Source organism: Grampus griseus (genome assembly GCF_964374135.1).
Source record: "Grampus griseus genome assembly, chromosome: 5".
In the NCBI taxonomy this organism is placed as follows: Eukaryota; Metazoa; Chordata; class Mammalia; order Artiodactyla; family Delphinidae; genus Grampus; species Grampus griseus.
Window position 1 is genome coordinate 47,699,802 of NC_138998.1, and position 20,577 is coordinate 47,720,378.

The 20,577-nt window shown below is 41.5% G+C and overlaps 1 protein-coding gene across 2 annotated transcripts; it reads left to right on the plus strand.

Annotated features, from left to right (window-relative positions):
- Window positions 1–732: 732 nt before the first annotated feature.
- On the plus strand, window positions 733–18,080 carry SAMD7 (sterile alpha motif domain containing 7; the record flags this gene model as incomplete). 2 transcript variants are annotated; one of them, XM_082654395.1, is made up of 8 exons in its annotated part: window positions 733–799; window positions 2,873–2,999; window positions 4,736–4,860; window positions 7,680–7,758; window positions 8,821–9,449; window positions 10,467–10,588; window positions 14,589–14,699; window positions 17,886–18,080. In XM_082654395.1, the coding sequence occupies 7 exons, from the start codon at window positions 2,899–2,901 to the stop codon at window positions 18,078–18,080; spliced, it is 1,362 nt and encodes a 453-aa protein (XP_082510521.1). The 2 variants fall into 2 exon arrangements, with proteins under 2 accessions (XP_082510521.1, XP_082510520.1); XM_082654394.1 differs by lacking the exon at window positions 733–799 and having other exon boundaries at window positions 2,914–2,999.
- Window positions 18,081–20,577: the final 2,497 nt, after the last annotated feature.

A 20,577-nucleotide genomic window follows, 5' to 3' on the forward strand; every position in this document is an offset into this window, starting at 1 on the left:
TGGTTCATAGATGGCCTTCGTCTCACTGTGTCCTATGTGGAGGAAAGGCTGAGGGAGCTCTCTGCTGTCTCTATTCTAAGAGTACTAATTCCATACATGAGGGCTCCACACTCATGACCTAAATCACCTCCAAAACGCCCCACCTCCAAATACCATTGCTTTGGGGATTAGGTTTCAACATACGAATTTTGAGGGGAGACAGTCTATAGCACAGGGCTATAATTTTTTTTTAAGAAAATTTGGGCACTAATAGATGTCGTGGTAAGTAAATAAGCACTTTCTCACAGGTGTAAAGATGAAAAGAAACTAGGGAAGCCAGGTGGAGCCCAGAACTGTAACATTCAGGTGTGGTAGGTGCCAATGACTCATTGTCCTTCCCAGGGACCTTCATGACATAGGGACATTTCTGTAGACTTGGGAATAATTTACATTTTAGGAAAAAATTTGGTAGACTGATTAAAAATAATAAATTACCATGTCAGAAGTGTAACAGAATTTTATAGATTACATTCAGTTTCCCTGGCATTGCAAAAAGAAAGTCAGATTCAAGCACCGTGGAATCCAGGACAGGTGTGGTACCAAGGAGGGCTTTAATGGTAGATTAGATGAGACTTGTCTCCGATGCCTCGTTTCTTCAACTCCATTGGCTCAGTAGCCTTAAGTCCCCCACTCATTTCACTGAGCACATGAATAACAGTGAAAAAAATCCAGCTGTGTTGTTGCAGACAATGGACCCTACAGAGCCTCGTAGAAATATGCCTATGCCTGGCAAACCTGGTAGTCCAGAAGAAAGGCATTTGTGTCGATTAGTGGAATGACATTAGAAAGTAATCACGTGGCCTCAACAGTTCTTGCTGCCTTACCCATACCCCCTTTCTGAGTTCACCTGCAACCATAGAGGTCATTTCCCATCTCAAGCACGTGCATTTCTCTGCTTCAGACTGAAGGCTTTCTCCGGCACTGTAGGAGCTTGTTGGATCTAGCTCCGGCATAACCCAGATGCAAGGGAGAACGTTGCCCTCCACCAGTGGCTGACGGAAATCAGTGGGTAAATGGCCAGCTCTATGTCTTCCACTGGGACAGTTATGAGGTGTATACTACAAGTTTTCTTAGAGGGTCCTCAGAAGGTTGTCCATAGTGGTAACTCACAGATTAGCTCACCCCTTATTGGCTTTTTTTCCCTTCCTGGTCTCACCCACTCCCTCATGTGGGCTTCCTGGGATTACCTCCCAAATAAATTACCTTCATTCAAGTCCTTGTCTCAGGCCTGCTTTGGAGGAATCCCAAAGTAAGATAGTCTCATCCGCTCTTGGTGAGTAGTCTCCATGGTACTTCCCTGTGGTGACATGTGAAGTAGCGGGGTGGTCAGCCTCTAGGCAATGCTTGCTCTGGAGGGATTCTGCACTCCTTTTCTTCCTTCTCCTTCCTCCAGATTTGTTTCAGGCATCACATAAAATGCAAGATGAGCACTGTATGTCACAGCTTCAAAGTTTCTCTCTCATAGGTAAGTTCAAACTTCTACCAGAGACTGTCAATTCATGACACAAATCAAAGTTCAACAGTATTTCAAAAGGAAACCCCACGTTGTGTCCCACACTGTTCGGTTGTGTAATGGACGAGGTGAAAAAAGGTGGCTGTGCACCAAATCTCAGATGCGGAGGACCTGAGGTTCTAAGCCAAGGAGCAGTGTCCTCACCAGAGATGCAAGCCCACAGCTGACACACCTGGCCTGAGTTCTTTCTTGGCATCTCACCCTGGCTGGCAGGCATCTGGCAAATAATTTTATCCTGATTCTGACTGGTCACTACTCTGAGGCCACTATCAGGGAAGAAATTATATCGACCTCACAGAAATAGTGAAAAGAAATCCACATTCAAAACGTGAAAAAAAGGTATATGAATGGTGAAAGCCAATGCTAGGTGACCTGTGGACTTGAATTTCGAAGTTGATCCGTAGGTTTAGGCCTGGAAAAGAAGCTAAAGAAGTGACTGCTTATTTAAATACCATTGTATTTCTAGTTTTGGAACCATATGAATGTATTAACTCTTTTAAAAATTAAATCAAATATGCACACGAGAAAGAAAAAAACATCACTACTTTGAGAAGCAGAACATTTTCTTCCTGATTTCCTTTTTTTTTCAAACATAGTTATAGTTATCTCAGTTTTTTTTAAAGTAACTATTGAGGATGAAGAAGCTAAAGTGACCTGTTTGACTAACACTCATTTAATATTTAAAATTATTCAAAAGATGTTAATAATTAATAAGAAAATATAAGACAAAATTTTACCCCTTTTATAATGGTCCCTTTTTCTGATCACTAGGTTCTAGATAAAGTTATGAATGCTTGTGTTTATGTATGTTTGGATATAACTTGGTCACTTGTTCTAATTAGACACACACAGTCAGCCTGTATTCACTTTAATTAGATGTATTTTGGGCCATTAGGAAGATTTTCCTCCTCTTTTCTGTTTTAATCTTATCAACTAAATAGGAATATTTTTCCAAAAATTTAACATATGGGAGCATACGTGCATTTGTACTTCTGGAAATATAAACATCAAAATAAGTTGTAATAAAAGAAGATGGTATTTCTGGAATCTTGCAAAACTGGTTTAATTTTATTAGTGTTGCTTGTAGTGTGGTATGGTATTACCTGTGCACTCTCCAACAAATTCCAAAGGCACACGGAGTTCTACAGTTGTATCTGGGTACTTAACAATGGAGGGGTTTTTGTGTAACTGAAATCTTGCTGTAGTTAGGCTTCCCAAGTGTTGGGAAAATACAAAAGGTGTTCATCGTGTTCAAGAAGAATTCAAATAGTTCACAAAAAGTAGAGGTATTTGTTGACATATCTATCTGGTTTTTTTTAGAACTCCATCAGTGGCGAGAGATATTGATGATAAATCCAATGATGGCCGTGAACCCTTTATTGACAGCATCAGGGCATCAGAGGATTCCACTGGTTCCCTCACCATTTGAACCTCCAAGTGTGGATAGGTATTTCTCTTCAATACGATATTCCAGTCAAAGGAGAAAATGGATATTATTAAGGTTTCAAATGCTGTTAATCCCAGTGTTGTTTTATTGTCTAATGTTATTTCAGGGAACTGTGGTGCAATAAATCTGCCGGCCACATCTTCAACAAACTTCTCATCACTTCCCCTTTGAGGCCTGCTTGACGTCCTCACTCAGCAAATAGCTAAGGAGCACTTTCTATGTGACAGGCATCGCATAGGTGCAAACGTGGATGTAGTCTGCTAGGGCTGTGGTAGCAAAATACCACAGACTGGGTGGCTTAATTTTATTTCTCACAGTTCTGGAGGCTGAAAGTCCTAGATCAAGGTACTGGCAGGTTTTGTTTCTCCTGAGGCTTCTCTCCTTGGCTTGCAGACTTGACTGCCTTTTTCTCTGTGTCTTCACGTGCTTTTTCTCTGTGTGCAAGCACTTCTGGTGTCTCTTCCTCTTCTTATAAGAACACCAGTCTTACTGGGGCGCCACCCTTAGGACTTCATTTAACTTTAATTACCCCCTTAAAGGCCCTGGCTCCAAAGACAGTCGCATGGTGGGGCAGGGGTTAGGAACACAATTCAGTCCATAACAATTGGGTATCCTGGATTTCCTGTGATAGAGCAGTTCTTTCTTTGCAATAAAAGTGAAGTTATCAGTATTTTGGTTGTACACTCTGGCAGTTTCCTGTCTTCCCTTCTTTTGAAGATATAGTCTGACATTCCGAGGAGAAAGAAAAATTCAGTATTTATGCTTGTTCATGGAGCATGAACAAAAGAGTTGGACTTCTAGAGACCACTGAAGTTCGGAGAAATAAATTGTCCACCCAGGTAGTCACTGATCCCAGATGGCAAAACTCAAGCCACAGTATGTTTATCAAATGAGGAAAGAATGTTGTGGTCAAGAATGGAAAATCAGACATTGGTACTGATTTGATTGGATCTTTTTTTTTCCCTGACATCCCTAAAACTTCCCTTTCCTGCTTTCTCTGTTGTGTTGGCAGCTGAGTTAGTCCTTCCTTAGTAGAGCTCTTCCTCCTAAGCTTTCTCATCATATTTCTACTTAAGCCAATAGAGACTGCAGGACTTTTGTACTTCATTTTGGGAAGAGATGATAGAATCCCATATGGCAATAAAAAAAAACTCACTGTCTATGCAATGGAAATTTTGTACAATTCCATTCATTTTACCTAATTTGTATCTTTTTTTTTCTTTTATTTTTTAACATCTTTATTGGGGTATAATTGCTTTACAATGGTGTGTTAGTTTCTGCTTTATAACAAAGTGAATCAGTTATACATATAATGTTCCCATATCTCTTCCCTCTTGCGTCTCCCTCCCTCCCACCCTCCCTATCCCACCCCTCCAGGTGGTCACAAAGCACCTAGCTGATCTTCCTGTGCTATGCGGCTGCTTCCCACTAGCTATCTATCTAGTGTATCCATGCCTCTCTCTCGCTTTGTCACAGCTCACCCTTCCCCCTCCCCATATTCTCAAGTCCGTTCTCCAGTAGGTCTGTGTCTTTATTCCTCCCTCCCCCTAGGTTCTTCATGACATTTTTTTTCTTAAATTCCATATATATGTGTTAGCATACAGTATTTGTTTTTCTCTTTCTGACTTACTTCACTCTGTATGACAGACTCTAGGTCTATCCACCTCATTACAAATAGCTCAATTTCGTTTCTTTTTATGGCTGAGTAATATCCTAATTTGTATCTTTTTCCCTAGAGATTTACTGCCTCCCACTGTAGCTCCAACTGACCCAAGACAGTTTTGTGTTCCTTCCCAATTTGGATTCTCTGCTCTACCAAATGCAAATATGCCGAACGTGCTGTCCAGTCATGTCTACTCAGGTATGAGCAACAGATGGCTCTCGTCTGTGGAGCCACTGTGAACTGGATTGCTGCATTAAGCTTGCCATCAAATTTACTGCCAAATTTTAGAGGCAAAACTGTATGGTGATTATACTTGTAGTTTCTATAATTACTACCTAGGTTTAAATCATGGTTCCACCACTGTGTAACCAAGTGTAAGTCGCTTAACTCCTCCAACCATCAATTTACTGATGAATAACATGAAAATCTGCAATTACTATCTGTCTTGTCTTACAGGCAGGAACTGATGAGGTCATGAGGAGATGAGGTCTGAGAGTTAAAGGCCCTGGGGCAGTTTACATATGGCCTGATAGGCCATAGTGAGGACCTGCCTTTTATTCTGGGGAAGAGGGAAAGCTTTTGAGGAGTTTGAGCAAAGGAATGACATGGTCTGACTTACATTTTACCAGGATCACTCTGGCTGCTGTGTTGGGGACAAACTTGATAGGATTAAAGTTCTGGAGTTAAACTGATGGGAGTTAATGGGCTATTAGAATAGTCAAAAGATTATGATGGATTGGCCCTGCGTGGTGACAGTAGGAATGGTAAGAAGTGGCTGGATTCTGTAAATACTTTGAAGGTAGAAACAACAAGATTTTCTCAGAGTTTAGATATGAGATGTGAAAAGAGGAGAGGTGTTAAGGATGACATCAGAAATTTTGGCTGAGAAGTGGGAAAGGTGGAGTTGCTCTTCACTGAGTTGAGGAAGACCATGAAAGCAGGAGTTCTTGGGGCGGGAGGGATATCATAGGCATTTGAGATGCCTAATAGACAATCAATGGGGGGATGTCTGGAAGGCAGCTGAAGTCCAGGGAGGACTTCTGGAGACAACCTGGAGATATAATTTTGGAAGTCATCGGGATATATGAGACTAGATGAGATCATCCATAGAGTGGGTTAAAAGGATGAGTTACAAGTTAAAAGGATGATCCCTGGGACATACCAACAGGGTCTAGAAGATAAACAGAGATATAGAAAAAGCAACCCTGAGGTGGGAGGAAACCCAGGAGAGGACGGAGGCCTGGAAACCAAGGGAAGAAAGTGTTTTAAGGAAAGAGTGAGCAACTGTGTCAAGTGTGCCACTCAAAGGCCAAGTAAGATGAGGACCAAGAATACATGATTAGATATAGCTTTGTGGAGGTCATTGATGATCTCGATAAGAGCAATTTCAGCAGAGTGGTGTCAGTAAAAACATGAGTGTAGGGGCTCAAGAGGGAATAAGATTGAAGATCAGATTGATGCATCTTATCTCCCCCAAACTATATTCAGTGAGTTTCTGTTTGTCCCTGCTCTCCAGTTCCAACAACTCTGAATACTGAGTTAGCCGAAAAGTTCATTCGAGTTTTCCATGTTACAGGAAAACCCAAGTGAACTTTTTGACCAACCCACTAGATATGAACAATGTGAGTGAAAAGCCTGAGACAGAAAGAAATAAGATTGGTGCCAGGGCCAGTGAAGACACTGGCCTGCCTGGACTTAAGCATGTTGTCTGCCGCAGTGCATGTGGCTCCACTTTGATGAGACTGAGCAGGGGCCAGGTCTGAAACTAGACACACCCACTGGAGTGTGACAGGCCCATCAGCTGAACCTGGGTGGTAGCCCCATCTGGCAGCAAGAACCAGGTTAAATCTATAGCCCGAAGTTACAGGCAGCAATTAAGCAGACCAGTGAAATAGCTGCATTGCTGACTCAGAAAGAGCTTCTTACTGATGAAGAATCCAGAAACTGCCAATAGTTGGATACAAACAGGCAGGTTGACAACCTGTCCCAGGAACAGAGGTCAGTCTCCCACCTCAAGGCTGACGTGTAAGAGAGTAAGCAAGGGCAAGGGTAGGGCCTCAGTCCTATAGAAACCGAGCCACTAAGTAAGTTAGCAAAATAGGGATTAAGACAGGGATCTGTTTCAAAATTTGGGATGTTTAGGTAGGGAGTGGATTATTACAACAGGACTAGCACTAAGTTTGATGTCAACTATTTGGGAAAGAGAAACTTGAAATAGGTTTGATGAGTCCACATTTCATAGGGTGCTAAAATCCAGGTAATGAGAATTGTACCCTCTACACTGATCTTCTCACATGGACAGTCTCTGCATCCTTGGGCATTACCCCATGGGTTGGCAGTCTTATGCATGCGGAGTGGCTAGGCCCATGAGCCATGGCCGTTGAGCCTGCGTGTCTGGAGCCTGTGCTCCGCAACGGGAGAGGCCACAACAGTGAGAGGCCTACATACCGCAAAAAAAACAAAAACAAAAACAAACCCAATGTATTATTTCCAGGGATTTCAGTGCATAAAGAAGCACTTAGTTACTTTTTTTTTTAAGGTCAGCTAATTCTTTTCTTCCAAAAAAAAATTATCAATATTTACTGAAAAAGCAAGCGATCAAGAGATCCACAGTTAATTTCATCTTTTTCCTTTTGAAGTATGGTAGGGAAACATTGCCAGTCATGAGACCCATACTTAAAGAAAAAAAGTATCTGGGGAATTCCCTGGCAGTCCAGTGGTTTGAACTCGGTGCTTTCACTGCCAGGGCCCTGGGGTCAATCCCTGGTCAGGGAAATAAGATCCCGCAAGCCGCAAGGCGCAGCCATAAAAAAGAAAAAAATTATCTGGTGTTATCATGCCATCACCAAAGTGACTCTAAGATTCTGAACAGCCATGAACTGATACCAGTTCCAACACTGTGCTCAGTTGGTGGTTTTTTGCAGATACTGTTTTAAATCATTTTATTTTCTTTCATTATTTTCAAGTGGATATTGTTAATTTGTTTGTGGGGTGGGATGGTGGTTTTCTTGTTTAAGGTTGGGGCATTTTGCCACCTGAATCCATAAAGGCAATGGCTAGAAGGAATGAAATGATTCAAAGGCAGCATACTGCCAGGTAATGTAACAATGTTGTTTTATTTTCTATTCATTCACTTGTTTGTTTATTCATTTGTTATATATATACTTTTCTATATATTCATTCATTTATTGTATTTGTGTATTGTTTTTGTATGTATTGTTATATTTGTGTATATGTATTCACTGATTATATACACACACACACACACACACACACACACACTGATTACTTTCAAAAAGTAGTCCAGGAATATTACAAAAAGAAACATATACAAACATGTACACAGGTTGTTTAAGGATAAAAACAAGATTAGAAATTACACAGCGAAGCTAAGTCTACAGATCACAGTAGCTTGTCAGTGTCTCATAATTAAAATGCCTAGCTGTGATTCCTTTGAAATTCATACTGGCATTTCTGTCTTAAATGACTTCAGTTCTGCTCAAAGACAGGAGCCAAGCTTGCCAATCCCACTTCAAACTATGCCATTAGAGCCCAGACAGCCCCCTGTCAATCTAAAAGTGGCCTTCAACAGCCAGGAGAAACACACAGCAGTGATGACTAGGTTATTGCTGAACATTAAGGGGTCCAGGTGATGACCAATAAGCAAAGTAAAGTAAGCAAAAATACCAGCAAGTCTTCCCCCCTTCTCCCTTCCCCAACCCTTACCACTGGCATTAACTTTAACAGTTGAGACTTCTGTGTTTCTTGAGTCTCACTAAAATTGTACTGTAAGGTTTAAAAACTTCTTCCCAAAACTTTAATTTCTTTGAGGATTAATCTCTGGCAAGAAACTAATGCTGTGCTGCATTCTCCCCATCCCTGCTAAGATTGTCACATCCATTAGAGACAGTGCTCTAAAGACTGGCCTTAGACTTCCATTGTGAGATTCAGCCAAACCCTTCACCTCTGATCTTACTCCAGACTCTCCTTCCCAGTGGCTGTCTGGGAGATTCGTGTTTACACCTAACAGACTTCAGATAAGTAGCATAAGGACTCAAAAGAAAAGCAGAGGTGCTACAATAGGGAAGGCAGAGGGCCATTAAAATGATATTTCTAATGGTTTTGTTGGGTTTATAAAATATATTGTTCTGTTTTTAGGATGGAAATGGAAATGCATGCCATTTACCAACAAAGGAGAATAGAAAAAGTTAATTCCAAGGGACTAGCAGGCCTAGGGGTACCATTCCTTTATGGCTTCAGTATCCCAGCTGGCCCAGCCACCGACCATGGCAGGAGCATGCTCCCTGCCAGTGACCTGCATGCTCACAGAAGCGCCCTGAGAAACTTTCAGGGAAACCCCATGCTAGTGGCAACCGGTCCGCACTTTCTAGAGAGCTGGGGGCAGAAATGTCGTCGTCTCAGGAGAGGTACAGGGAATCAGAAAGTTCTAGACAGTGACACCGAGAGTTCTAAAAGTGGAGTAGAAGAAAAGCCCCTAGGCCAAACCCGTGCAATTCCCTGTGAAGAGAATGAGTATGCAAAAGACCCAGAAACAGACACTCTCAACAATCACAAGTTGGGTGAAACTGAAGAAAAGCCATCAACAGCTCTTGCCCACACCTTTGGAGAGCTGGAGCGCGGCCATGGAAAACCCTGGGGAGCTCATGGCACTCCCCTGGAAGAAAAGGCCTGGGACAATGGGAAGGAGAAGGCTTCAGAGCAGGTTTTGGCAGCCTGTGGTGAAAAGAATGAGGTTTACCCGCCAGTTCCTCGACCGTCTCTGCCAGGTAGGAGTCCAGGGGCTAATCCTCATGAACCGCAGGTCATCAAGTCCCTGGAGTTATTACATGGTGAGCTGTAACCACTGTGTTTCTTTTTATCCTCCTTCTTCTTGATCCTACTTAGAATTACCTCCTCTTGAAAAATTTATTACATTAGTTCCAGTCAGCCATAACAGTGCAATGTATCTGTGTTTATATATTTGCTATATAGAGAATTTCAGCAAAGGCTAGGAAGGTAAATATGAGGAAGGATGGGAAAGCCTACCAGAATTTTTAATTAACATTTTAATTTAATTTTTGATTTAATCTAATCTCTTCAACACAAAACAGAGGGGCTTCTTGCTTAAAAGTATGAATTCAATCTCGCCTGTATTTAAGTGTAGAAAAAATAAACAATTAAACAGAAGCTCTTTCAGTGCTCACTACTGCTATGATACTCTCTAACCTAAGAGTATTAACACACTACCCCCTGCCCCAAAAAGACACACTGAATAGTATTCAAGAACTTCTTTAGATAAAAAATAGTTTAAAACTGGAACTTCTTTAGATAAAAATATTTTAAAACACAGGGATTTGGATATGTGTAATCTAGCCACCATACCGACTGCTTCCCTGACAAAATATTAATTTGCCATTTTGATGAAGATGTAGCTAAATTCTCACATGGCTTAGAGAGCATGATAAATCATGTAACATCATAGAACATGGTAGTATTAATCTGGAGAATGAAATCCACAGGGTATTTCTATTGGAATCTGAGAGAAGCTGGAACTTTGTTTTTATTTATGATAAGGTTGTCATTAAAGATCCTTTAGAGGAAGAAAAGAAAGGAGGTAGCTAAGCTTTTTTAGAAATCATCTCTCAGTAACTCTATCTTTTAAGGGGGTTATGTGTAGATCTATGTAAAGGGACTGCTCTGTGGTAATAGAACATGAGGAAATGAATGTAACTATACATGAAACTGTACTCTTAGCTTCCCCCTTTTCCCTTTTCCCACAAAATAATTTTCTTTCTGTTTTAAAGGAACACATGTGCTTCTTACAATCAAGGAAAATCTATCTTTGGATGAAGATATTCAGAAATGGACCGTGAATGACGTGTACAACTTCATTAGTGGCCTTCCAGGTTGTTCAGACTATGCTCAGGTGACGCAACATTTAAGTATTTTCTTAAAAGTTAGACACTTTGAAATATACTTCCTTCATAATGAGTTCTGTTGAACTTGATTTTGACCCCAGAGAGCATTCCTAATAATCTCTCCCTTTGTATGTCATTGGCTCCCCTGGAACAGAAGCCTCTGATTGGTGGAGCTTGGGTCATGTGCCCACCCCAGCCTCAGGGGAGGCTGGGAAAGCCAGTGTCTGGCTTTAGTTTCTGTCCCATTAAGGCTCCTGAGATGTGGAATTCTCCCAGAATTAGGAGGTTCAGAGGCCAAACATCCAAGAAGAAGGAGAGGTGTCTACTGTATTCCCTGCTCATCCATTTAGCAAACATTTGGAGGCATGTACTTCTGTATCAGAAGTTTTAGGCTACTTATCATACATAACAGAAATATATACTTTATTCTAAAAAGGACAAGAAGGAAATACATCTGAAAAGTTGGAAATTAACTATTTTAAAATTACGTTTTTATTCTGGGGCAATATATAAAAACGCCTACACACATAATTTAATCTGGTAGATAAATACTATTTTTTAAATTATAATGAACTATCAGGACACTTGAAAAGTAAAACTAGCCTCACTTATATGGGAAAATTGGAGATAAAAATGGTGGGTTGCCAAGTTTTTGAAGTTTATGTCAGTGCTACATTTTCATGCATATAATTTACTTTTTCAAGTGATTTAATAACACAATTCCAAGCAACAATGTGCCTACTAAATCTGGTATAACTATCTTTGGTTTATATTTTAAAGTAAAAGAAAGCAAGAAAAGGACATTATGATTTAACTACATCATAAGTAACTGATGTTAGAGATAACTTTTTTCAGATCTCATTTTGTGATATTTTCTTCAGTGTAATGCTGTTAATTTTTTAAAAATTTTCCTTCCTTCCTCCCTCCCTCCCTCCCTCCCTTCCTTCCTTCCTTTCCCTTTCTCTTTTTCTTCCTTTTTTCTTTTTATTGGACCAATGGAAAAGTCATATAGAGTAGTGATTAAGAGTATGGCTTATGAAACCAGAAAGTACAAGTTCAAATCCTGGCTTTTCCACTTTCTGGACATGTGACCTAAGACAAATTGCCTCCCTCCTCGGTGTCTCGGTTTTTTTCATCTGTAAAATGAGGATAATAGTATAATACATTTTCAAAGGATTGTTGTAAGCATAAATGAGTGCCTGGCACTCAGTAGATTCTAATTTCATCATTGCCTCAGAGGCTTCTAGAGAAAGCAGAATCTCAAGTTACTTACGAGGCAGGTTGTATTCTTCAAGTCACCTACTTTGTCTTTTTGCATACCTGCTAAAAAAATTTGTTCTATTTTTGCCTATTCAATGAGTATAACCTTATTATTTTATTACTAGTCATTAACCGTGGGTAAGTCACTTTTTAAATGTATCTATGCCGCTTTTCAAGTGGTACAATGAAGTTACCAAATTCTGATAACCAGAAAGAAGCAACCCCATGTATAACGAACATTTGATTACTGACTTCTGATGGATTGAATCTGTTTGAACTCACTATTTTTAATCAGTCAGTGATTCACAGTCATAAAAATGCAGTTTATAATAACCACTCTTGTAATAAATAATGTTACGTGTATTTCATACTTTATAATCCCAGATGTCCCCTTATGGGTATAAAGACGTCACATAAACACGAAGACCCCAAACTTTGCTGACTCATTACCTCTTACCAACAGGATGTTGGTGCTTCCTTCCCACCCCAAGAAGTGGTACTGTTATTTCTAAGTGTTTCTCAAATGTGTTTAGGATCAAGTCCTGCTCTTGTTTCCTCACTAAAGTCAGTTCCCCTCTTAGCAATTGCTGGTGACCTCAACAGCAAGGATGCCACACTCTGCTGGGCATGACCAGGCTGTGTTCGGTGACAGTGTTCTGTACAGAAATGGGGAGCACCCCCCTGGATGCAGCTGGGTGCCGTCTGAGCGCAACAGGCTCTGAAGTAGCACTGCTTGTGCACAGCTCTCACAGGAACCCTTGTCTGCAATGTGCCATCCGCTTTTACTCACAGCCCCTGGGACTACTCAGGGCCACACCCCCTGTCCCCTTCTCTGTCCTCTTCTTCCTCACCTCTGCCTTAGGTGCAGCAACCTCCAACCACCCACCTTCTGCAGGTTGAAAAAGGAAATTCAGGAAAAAATAACCGCAGTGAAAATCCAAAGCCCCTTGCAAATGAAATCTTAAATAGCTGTGAAGAGAGGATGGGTGGTTCAGCCATTTAGGGACATCCAGGATACCCTGTAACACATTTTTTTTGTTCAAAGTCAATGTCTAGTTCAAATAAGTCAGCAGTGAAAGTATTCTCTCTAAAAATAAATGAAATTATTAAAAATACATGCATATTTATACCATGCACTTGGCCCAAGCTGCTCTCATGAGAATGAAGTGAGGGTATCTTCTGAATGACAGAGGCATGTTCTGCATCCTTGCCTCAGGCCCAGGGTCCATCCACCAGGACTGAAGGTTAGGCTCTCATGCATTTCAGGCCCTGGGTGCCAGCCTACCTCTGTGTGAAAATTTATCTCTGTGATTTCTCCTTCTTTGGATGATCTCTCATGGTCCCTTCACTGCTCAATGGAATCCCTACAAAGGAAGGAGAAATTAGGTAAATTTTCTACCATAAATATAGGTGACTATTTTTATCAGCACTCCTTTTGCTGATTGGCAGTGGGGTTAAGCAGGGAAAATTCTGGATCAGAATCATGAACTATACATTATTTTACAGGTTCTCTAACAGGCAAGCTATGATTTTTGGGCAACTCACTTAACCTTTTCTGTGCTGGTTCTCTCATTTACAAAAAATCATAATAATAGCGCCTACTGTTTATTGGCAACAGACTATGTGCCAGGCACAGTGCTAAGTAAATTATTTAGATTGTCTTTTAAATTTAATTGACACCATACTTCTGCAAAGGAGATATTAGCTCTATTTTGCAGCTGAGTAAAGCTGAACTTCAAGGTGGCTAGAGGACTGCTTAAAAAAATGTGTGTGTGACTCCAAATCTAGCTCTTTCCATCATAATTACTCTACATTGAGGCTATTGGGCCATATGATTTTCGGCCAAGGGTACCTGGGGCCCTAGGAATTCTCAAAGGTGGTAGAAGGTATGCTTAAGTTATTCAAAATATTTCAAAACAACAGACAACCTAAGAAATATCATACATTTCCCCAAAATAAGGCTACAGAGACTAACCCAAACTGTCCACTTTTTTGCTTTGGCCCAAATTAAGTTACTTCTATTAGCCATTCTACAATTTGATCAGTTAAAATAGGAAAAGAAATAATTACTTAATAAATATAGTTTGTAAATAACTAAAATCTGTTAGAACACAAAGTTCCTGGTACAGAAGTTTCCCAAGAAGAATCCAATTTTCTGCTGGTCCTGAGGCATGCCCTCCGAGGCACGGAACACACAGTGGAAATGGGACAAATATGGTTCCTCTTCTCACGGAGCTTGTAGTCCAGAAGAGGGGCACCGTAAGGGATTCCACATCAGCGTGACCATGCTGGAGAGGGCAGCTACGGGGCATGGTAGGAACACACAGGAGGGCCTTACGGTTTCCTAGAGGAAGAGGCATCGAAAGTGAGACCTGACGGTGAGGAGTTTACCACCTGAGGGGCAACAAGGTGAGAGGGAGGCAAAGGAGGAATTTCCAGGTGAGGACCAGAAGCCAGAGAGAACTTAACATGGTTGGGAGATTTGAGAATAATTTTTAGTGGCCAGAGGCCAGGGCCAAGGTGGGAAAGGTGAGGATGGCAGGATAGGGGACTGAAGAGGGAGAAGGGATCAGGCCACAGAGACTTGAAGGATTGTGACTTCATCCCGGAAACAGTCTAGGTTTTAAGGAGGAGTGGCGTGCTTAGCTTTGTGTTTCAGAAAGGTCGCTCAAGTTGCTTTCATGAAAATAGGTTAGGTCTTAAAAAAAAGACATTTAAACAAAGTTGACATCTTTTGTGTTTAATAAGGTGTTTAAAGATCATGCAATTGATGGAGAAACTTTGCCATTACTCACAGAGGGGCATCTTCGAAGCACTATGGGCTTAAAGCTGGGGCCGGCATTAAAGATCCAATCGCAGGTAGTGTGATTTTTCGTAACTAAACGTGTTAATGGTATGAAGCTTAAGAGAAATATGTTACCTTTATCTTGTTGTAACATTAACAATACCTCTTTATTAAGCTTTTCCCCTCTGTGGTTGGGGACATGATAAAAGTGAGGGAACCTGAGGGCTTCCCTGGTGGCGCAGTGGTTGAGAGTCCGCCTGCCGATGCAGGGGACACGGGTTCGTGCGCTGGTCTGGGAAGATCCCACATGCCGCGGAGCGGCTGGGCCCGTGAGCCATGGCCGCTGAGCCTGCGCGTCCAGAGCCTGTGCTCCGCAACGGGAGAGGCCACAACAGTGAGAGGCCCGCGTACCGCAAAAAAAAAAAAAAAAAAAAGGGAACCTGAAAACTTTGGACGGAGCATTGGTACACGTTCCTAGTTTTGGTTGGGAAGGCACAAAGCAGTGGTGTGCTGGCCAATGTTTAACAACCTGCTGTCTTTAAAAATGAACCCCAATTCGTAGCATTTGTCAATTTCTGTGGTGTCAGTCCTCCCACCATGGCTGACAAACTCCATATGCAGCGTCACTGAATACAGAATTGGGAAGAGATGCACAGCAGCTCCCCATTTCAGACTGTCTTCACCATGTGGATAGCACAAGTGTAAACAACCTCAAGAGCAGAGATAATAATAAACAATTATAGTAAAATAAGTAGGTAAAAATAATTAAGTGATAGGTTTGGGGTATTTAATACTTTAGTTTGCAATATAATATATCTAATTGTAACTTTATATAATTTAATTTTTAATAATGGCATTTCTGGCAATTAGCTTGCAAATTTCCTAAAATTATAACAATTGGTCTCAAGAGCTGGAACAAGCCAGCTCCAGAGCACCACTTCTCATCACTACCTCCACTGCTTCATTCTGGTCTAAGGCACTGTCTTCTCTCGTTGGATTACTGCGTTAGCCTTCTAACTCTTCTCCCTGCTCTGCCCTTGCCCACCCGGAGCGTATTCACACAGCAGTAAAGAATGATTCTTCTAATACATGAGACAGATCATGTCACTCTTCTGCTCAAATGTCTGCAATAGCTCCCCATTTCTTTCAAAGTCCAAGTCCAAGTCCTATATTATTTGCAGTCCTCTCCAGCCATCACCACCCTTGCCTTCCTGACCTCATCTTCTGAGTCTCTCCCTGCCAGTTACTGCTTTTGTCAACTCACCTCTGGATGCTGTTCGAACATCTAGACAGGTTCCACCTTCACACTGTTCCCCCCTCTGCCTGTGATGCTCTTCCCCCAACATCCTCATGCTTTGTTCCCTCATCTCCTTCATCTTTGCTCCACCAAACCATCTCAGTGAGGTTTGATTGGTTCACCTTACTTAAAATTGCACACGGCCCAGCCCCCATACATACTACTGCTATCCCTTTTTCTGGTCTTCTCTTTTTCCCCATAGCACCCATCACGTTCAGTCACACAATATAATTTATTTATTTGTTATATTTATTTTTGATTTCCCTCTGCCCGCACTAGAATGTAAGCTCCATTAGAGCAGAGATCTTTATCTGTTTTGTTGACAGATACAACCTTAGAACGTGCAAAACCCATAATAGGTCAATAATTATTTGTTGAAAGAGTGAGTTTCCTAAAAGTCAAACCAAGAAGCCTCAACTAATTCTTTCAGAATTTATACAGTACTTTACTTATTCACAATACATGCTTAGACCAGGAGCTGAGTTTCCAGAATGTTCTTCAAAAACCTTTTTATTTTTCCTAAACTTTTCAGGGTAAAGAAGTTCTTTATTTCTAATGCAAATACTTCAGTGTTTCCATTGATGTTCTTTTTTTCAACTTCTGATTTTGGAATAACTTTAGGTACAGAAAAGTTGCCAAGATAGTACAGAGAATTCACCTAGCTTTTCCTAACGTTAACATAATACATGACGGGGCACATTTGTCAAAATTAAGAAATTAACATTGGTACAATATAATATTCACTTTTAAATGATTGATTTTTCTTTCGTGAGGAAACTGTACCTCTTGGAGTACTTACAATAACACTGCAGTGTTTTCTCAAATCTGATTTTCTTTGGCTTTGGTCTATCACTTTCGTTGCACTTTTTGTTCTGCTTTGTCCTTACAATGTGGCCAACCCCAAGTCATTCTTAATCTTCTCCTCACTTGCTGCTAGCATTCTTATGCTCCTATCTGATATATATAAGTGCTTCCATGCAGCCCAGCTGAGCTGTTATATCCCAGGCCCCATCTACCAGCATAACAGGACAGGACTCCCACAGAAGCTGGGGGTGGGTGGGAGGTGGAGGGGGAAGGTCCAGCTGATGCCAGATGTTCAACCAAGCAGAACAGTTGTAGAGTCCTTGGGATTGGGAATTTCCAGGGGTCCCACTGAAGCAGGAAAATTGGAAGGTTCTGAGTAACATCTGAAAGTCCCAGAAGGTGAGCAGGCAGGAATCAGTGGATAACAAAATCTCAATCTCCAAAATGGGAATCAAGGGCAAAGTTCCATTACAGCAAGAACTGCTAAGAAGAAGAAAACCTACCCTCCAGAACAGAGACGTAGAAGGTAGACCGGGACTGAGCACACAAGGAAAGGGGTAGGAGAAGAAAAAGTTACTGGAATTTGAGAAAGATATTATTAGAATGGAGGGAGCTGGGGGTTTGAGCTGTAACAATGTGAACAATATAGAAATCTCCTGGGTCCCACTCGGCATCAGGTTTGTGTAGGAGCCCGCTGGTTAGTACTAGGGCACCAGGTCCCAGCGCAGCCTTATTTATGTCTCAACACTAAGCCCACTGAAGGCCTTTTGTGTGCTGAGGTTCTAAAGAATTCCAGCCTCACCTGGAGAAGGACGGGCTGGGTGTTGGTGAAGGTGAAGTAGGGTGTCTGTGGGAACTCTTGTGGGACCATTGGGAAAGGAAGAGCTAGAGTGAACTCAGAGTAAAATAATTGTGTGTGCAGATCAACCACAGCAGAACCAAGAACAGGAACTGGTAAGCTCCTACCACCTTGATATCCAGTTTTACAATGTAAACACTATGATTCTAAAAGAAAAAGCCCACCGCATCCTAGAATTGTGTCCTTCTAGATGTCCCATGCCTGAAATTACCTCAGCCTCCCTGCCACCTGTGGCTTAGCAGAATATGCTGTGTTATTGAAAGAATTCATAGATGTAATTACTATATTTTGTCTTCTAAGGTATCTCAGCATATGGAAAGTATATTCTACAAGAAAAGGCTTTCACTTCCTACCCACACGAAACAAGCATTCAATCAACCAACAGATACAAACCCTCTTTTGGATTTTAATTCCTGGAGTGATACACTGGACGTTCCTTGTTCCCAGGATATGATCATTCCTAAAAGAAATGAGCAAGATACTATGAGAAATTAAAACCCTCACAGAGCAAGAACAGTCTTAATCGGTTTTCTGAAAAGTCTGGCATATTCTGAAGGGTGTGCGGGGGTTTCCCAGGACCAGATGGCGGATCAGAGGGAGAGAAAGCCCACCCTCCTGAGCTCTCTGGGAGGAGGCCTTGCCCAGGCTTCCTGAGGTGACCACATCACAAAGTGGCTGGAGCCGTATCCTTGGAAGCAAATACTAAATGAAGGATAGAATTTGCAAACATCAAATTTGTATATATAAAGAGGTGTATTTCTTTTTTATCCTTCCAGTTTTATTGAGATACTATTGACATAACAGCACTGCATAAGTTTCAGGTGTACCACATGATGATATGACTTAAATACATCATGAAACAGCTATCACAATAAGTTTAGTGAATATCCGTCATCTCTTATAGATACAAAATGAAAGAAATAAAGTTTTTCCTTGTGATGAGAACTCTTAGGATTTACTTATTTAACAGCTTTCATAGATAACGCACAGCATGTTCATTCTATTTATCATGTGGTACATTGCATCCCTAGTACTTACAGCTGGAAGTTTGTACCCTTTGACGACCTTCATTAAAGAGGTCTATTTCTGATTTTCAAAAACAAAAAAAGAAAGCTATAGTTGGGTGTTTCCACGAGGATATCTGTGCAGAAGCCAGAAAAACTGACACTGAAAAACAGCTCCTAACTGTCTTCACTGGCTTCCCATCCCCCAGCCCAGAGAGAGACAGAGGCAACCCAGTGGAGCCAGAAGGAGGAAGAAGAGAAAGTGAAGTACAAAATAGAGAAATAGAGGAGCTGAGCACAAGGCCCCAGCTTTTCTCATGGCAGGCTTTCAGCCTGAAGGAAGCTGGAGAAAGGAACGGGCAGAAGCTCGAACCTTAAAGTTCAGAGTTCGACTGTTACTCAGCTTTTTCCTTCTGATATGAAACCATGTTATGACTAAAAACAACTGGAGGACTCCTTATGACCTGAGAGGGAGAGGAAAGGGCATAGTGACCACCTCCTATTTCACCCAAGAGGTGGGGAAGAGTTACCTCCTCAAAGCAGTACTGAACTGGCAAGGTCGAGGGGAGACGATGACGGCAGCTTCTGCGCGTGCCCTGTGGAATCCCACTCTTTCAACTTCACATTGAACAGAAAGACTGTGAAAGGATCCGCAGGGAGCTGATAAGCGTTTGCTCAAGGAGGGTATTGGGTGACAGCGGTGTGAGGGAGACTTCTTACTATATATCCTCTGGTACATTTAAAATTTTTAACTATGAGAACGTATTTTCTGTTTTTAAAATTTATATTTAAAATAAACAAACTGGGACTTCCCTGGTGGTACAGTGGTTAAGACTCTGAGCTTCCACTGCAGGGGGCACGGGTTCAATCCCTGGTCAGGGAACTAAGATCCCCCACGCCATGGGGGCGTGGCCAAAAAATAGAAAAAATAAAAATATAAACTGTGGTAGGCAGCTTCTAAGATGGATGCCAGTTACCCCTGCTTCCTGATGTTCATACCTTGTGTGATTCCCCTCCCCTATGGGGTGGGCTGCAGTTATGACTCTTTCTAAGGGATAGAAGATGGAAGACATGACGGGGTGTCACTTCTGTGGCTTCTGTCACAGGTCCTCTCTCTCATTCTCGTTGGATTGCTCACTCTGGAGGAAGCCAGCTTTTCTGTCTCCAGGCGGACCTGTGGAGAGGACCGTGTGACTGAACTCGGCAATAGATCTTCTGAGGCCTGCCAATAGCCACGTGACTCTTCCCCAGGTCAAGCCTTGAGATGACTATCCAGCTCCTGCCCACGGCTTGACGGCAGCCTTGTGGCTGACCCTGAGCCAGAGGCCCCCAGCTAAGCCGCTCCTGGGTTCCTGACCCACAGAAACTGTGATAATAAGTATGTGTTGTTTCCAGCCACTAATGGAATAATTTGTTTTGTAGCAATAGATTCCTAAAACAAACAAACAAATTGCATTGATAAACATAGATAGCGTGCTTCTCATGTTCACTTTTTGATTTGGAAGATGGGCTTTTGAAGTCATTTCCCCACAAGCCATGTTAATTTAGTTGATCTTTGCTTTCTTTCATTTTTAATGTGAAAACAACAGGGTTTTTTCCTGACAAAATTATATTATACTATCAAACATGCTTGTGGACCAAAGAAGGAGTATTGGTAACTTTGAGGGGAGAGAGAGAGAAAGAGAGAGAGAGAAAGGCTCAGAGAGAGAAATAATACTTCCAAAGTTCAAAATTTTAAGAACTATTTTGTCACATAACCTTTCACCTGCTGTTATTCCCAGCATATAAAAGTTTCACAAGGTGCCAAGTGTGAGTTAACAGGTGTTATGGTATGGGATAAAAAGAAAGCTTAATTAATACTTTTAGTGGCAAAGGGATCATGGGATTCCATCCATATGATGGCTTTTGAATTTCTTTTCCCTGCTAAATGAGTCAATTGAGTTGGTAACTGATTCACTTGAACAGATGTGTCTCAATGTTACTCTAAG